Source organism: Austrofundulus limnaeus, unplaced genomic scaffold (assembly GCF_001266775.1).
Source record: "Austrofundulus limnaeus strain Quisiro unplaced genomic scaffold, Austrofundulus_limnaeus-1.0 Scaffold1338, whole genome shotgun sequence".
NCBI classification, from domain to species: domain Eukaryota; kingdom Metazoa; phylum Chordata; class Actinopteri; order Cyprinodontiformes; family Rivulidae; genus Austrofundulus; species Austrofundulus limnaeus.
Genome location: NW_013953740.1, coordinates 37,155 through 39,024, shown reverse-complemented (window position 1 = coordinate 39,024; position 1,870 = coordinate 37,155). Strand labels below are relative to the sequence as shown.

The 1,870-nt window shown below is 38.2% G+C and overlaps 1 protein-coding gene across 2 annotated transcripts in view; it reads left to right on the top strand.

Annotated features, from left to right (window-relative positions):
• Positions 1 to 1,870, top strand: part of fcho2 (FCH and mu domain containing endocytic adaptor 2) — a gene marked incomplete in the record, with an annotated part of 41,095 nt that overhangs the window by 15,576 nt on the left and 23,649 nt on the right. For both annotated transcript variants that reach the window (XM_014031863.1, XM_014031865.1), the window contains 4 exon segments: positions 710 to 754; positions 920 to 989; positions 1,073 to 1,097; positions 1,183 to 1,239. In XM_014031863.1, coding sequence (XP_013887317.1) covers positions 710 to 754; positions 920 to 989; positions 1,073 to 1,097; positions 1,183 to 1,239 — 197 coding nt within the window.

Here is a 1,870-nt window from a genome sequence, read left to right as displayed (position 1 = left end):
GTCCAGGACTGGTCCAGGTACACCTTCTTCTGGAAGAGACAAAGAAAAAACATGATAGAAATAATTACAATAAACATGCCCCTCGCACTGTGACTGCTGGATATGGGCACCAGTGACCCACGCAACCCTGAAAAGGAAGAAGCGTGTACAGAAAATGGATGGATGGATGTAAAGAAGAGAGACTAAAAACAACAGTGTCCTCAGTTTGATGCAAGTACAAGGATGTGTGTGTACATGTTTTTGCTGACAATTTTTGACCATTTTCCTGGGACAAAAGCCTGGTCCCCATTGGGGGGAAAACCCTTGTTTTGGCCTTGGCCTTGTTTTTCCTACATTGTTTTGACAATTTTCCCGAAAAAGCAGCCTTGTGGGGACCGAACGTGCATCCAAATGGTCCAAAAACAAATTACAGATGGTTGGGTGTTGGGTTCAGGACCAGTGTGTGAATTGAGTTTAGGTTAGTTTTAGGGTCAGGTAGGTACCTGTGAGGTTAATTTTAAGGTAAATGGTCAGGGTTAGGATATAAAATTACCAAAAAATGAATGGAAGTCAATGCACGGTCCCCACAGGGATATACAAACCAGACCTGTGTGTGTGCATGCACACCTGTAAGGATTGCATGATGCACATTTATAACAATCACAGCAGTGAGTCTTTTATGTTTTCTGTGCCAAAGAAACCTAAATGTTTGTATTTTTTGTCTCATCAGGACCCATTGAGTTTGAGGAGTGTAACATAGCTGTTGCAACAGAAGGTGAGTTCCTTTGTGAAAGCTTAAAAAATAGGTTTAAACAAACACATTATAGCGACATTCTACAAAATTAAAATAATGTAGCGATCTAGCAAATGTTTCAACAGACCCTGAACATATGAGAAGGCTCATTCGTTAGAGATTTTTGTTGAAATGTTTCGCTTTAAGGTGCCAAACCACGAAAGAGGAAGCCTTTTGGCATTCCAGGTCGAAGGAAAGACAAGGACACAGATTCCACGTGAGTGACGGCTTCGTGTTTTGCTCTGTTTGCTTCTTTTACCGGTTTCAGTATGTGAAAGTGTTTTTCACCTTGTCTTTCAGGGAGTCCACAGAAGTGGAAGCTGCTGTGAGTGTAAAACTTCAGCCCTGCAGGAGGTGGACCAGACCCTTTAGATGTGTTCATTCATTCATCTCTCTGTTGTTGCTTGTAGAACACTGCCAATGGTGCTCCCCCAGGATATTTTGGGTCCTTAGACATCCAGAACGCAGTAAGCAAGCTAATTACCTGACACCAGCCGACACACCCACAGGAAATATTGACACACTGACATTTATGGTCGTAGGATGCTCTAGACAGTTTCAGCACACTGCATTTAATTGAAAACCTATTTTTTTTAAATAAATAACATTTTGAATAACAAGTAAAATTTTATTTTAAATAAAAGCACAATAAAACATTATCAAATAAATGGCTTTTATAGATTTTCATTGGGATCGTCCAGATTAAAGGATCAAGCATCAGAACCTTTAATGATTGTTTGTGTTGTTCAGTTGTGTGTCACCTGTGTGGTTTGTGTAATTACAGGGTTCTAGTTCTTCTTATCTGGATGTGTAGATGGGTTTAAAAAATATAAATACCTGTATATTATTATAAAAATATCCAGGGTTTCTAGTGTGTATCTATTATACTTCATTTGAAGTAAAACTGTTGTAACTTTATACAAATATAAAAGAATGATTGTTTGAAGTATGTGCAACCCCAGTTCAGAAAACATGGATGTTGTGTAAAATGTACCGTATTTATTCATGTATGAAACGATCTCGAGGGTAATATGAGCATTTTTTTTAACTTAAAAAGCATTAAAAATCTAATTATCAATAACCTGAGTACAATACTAC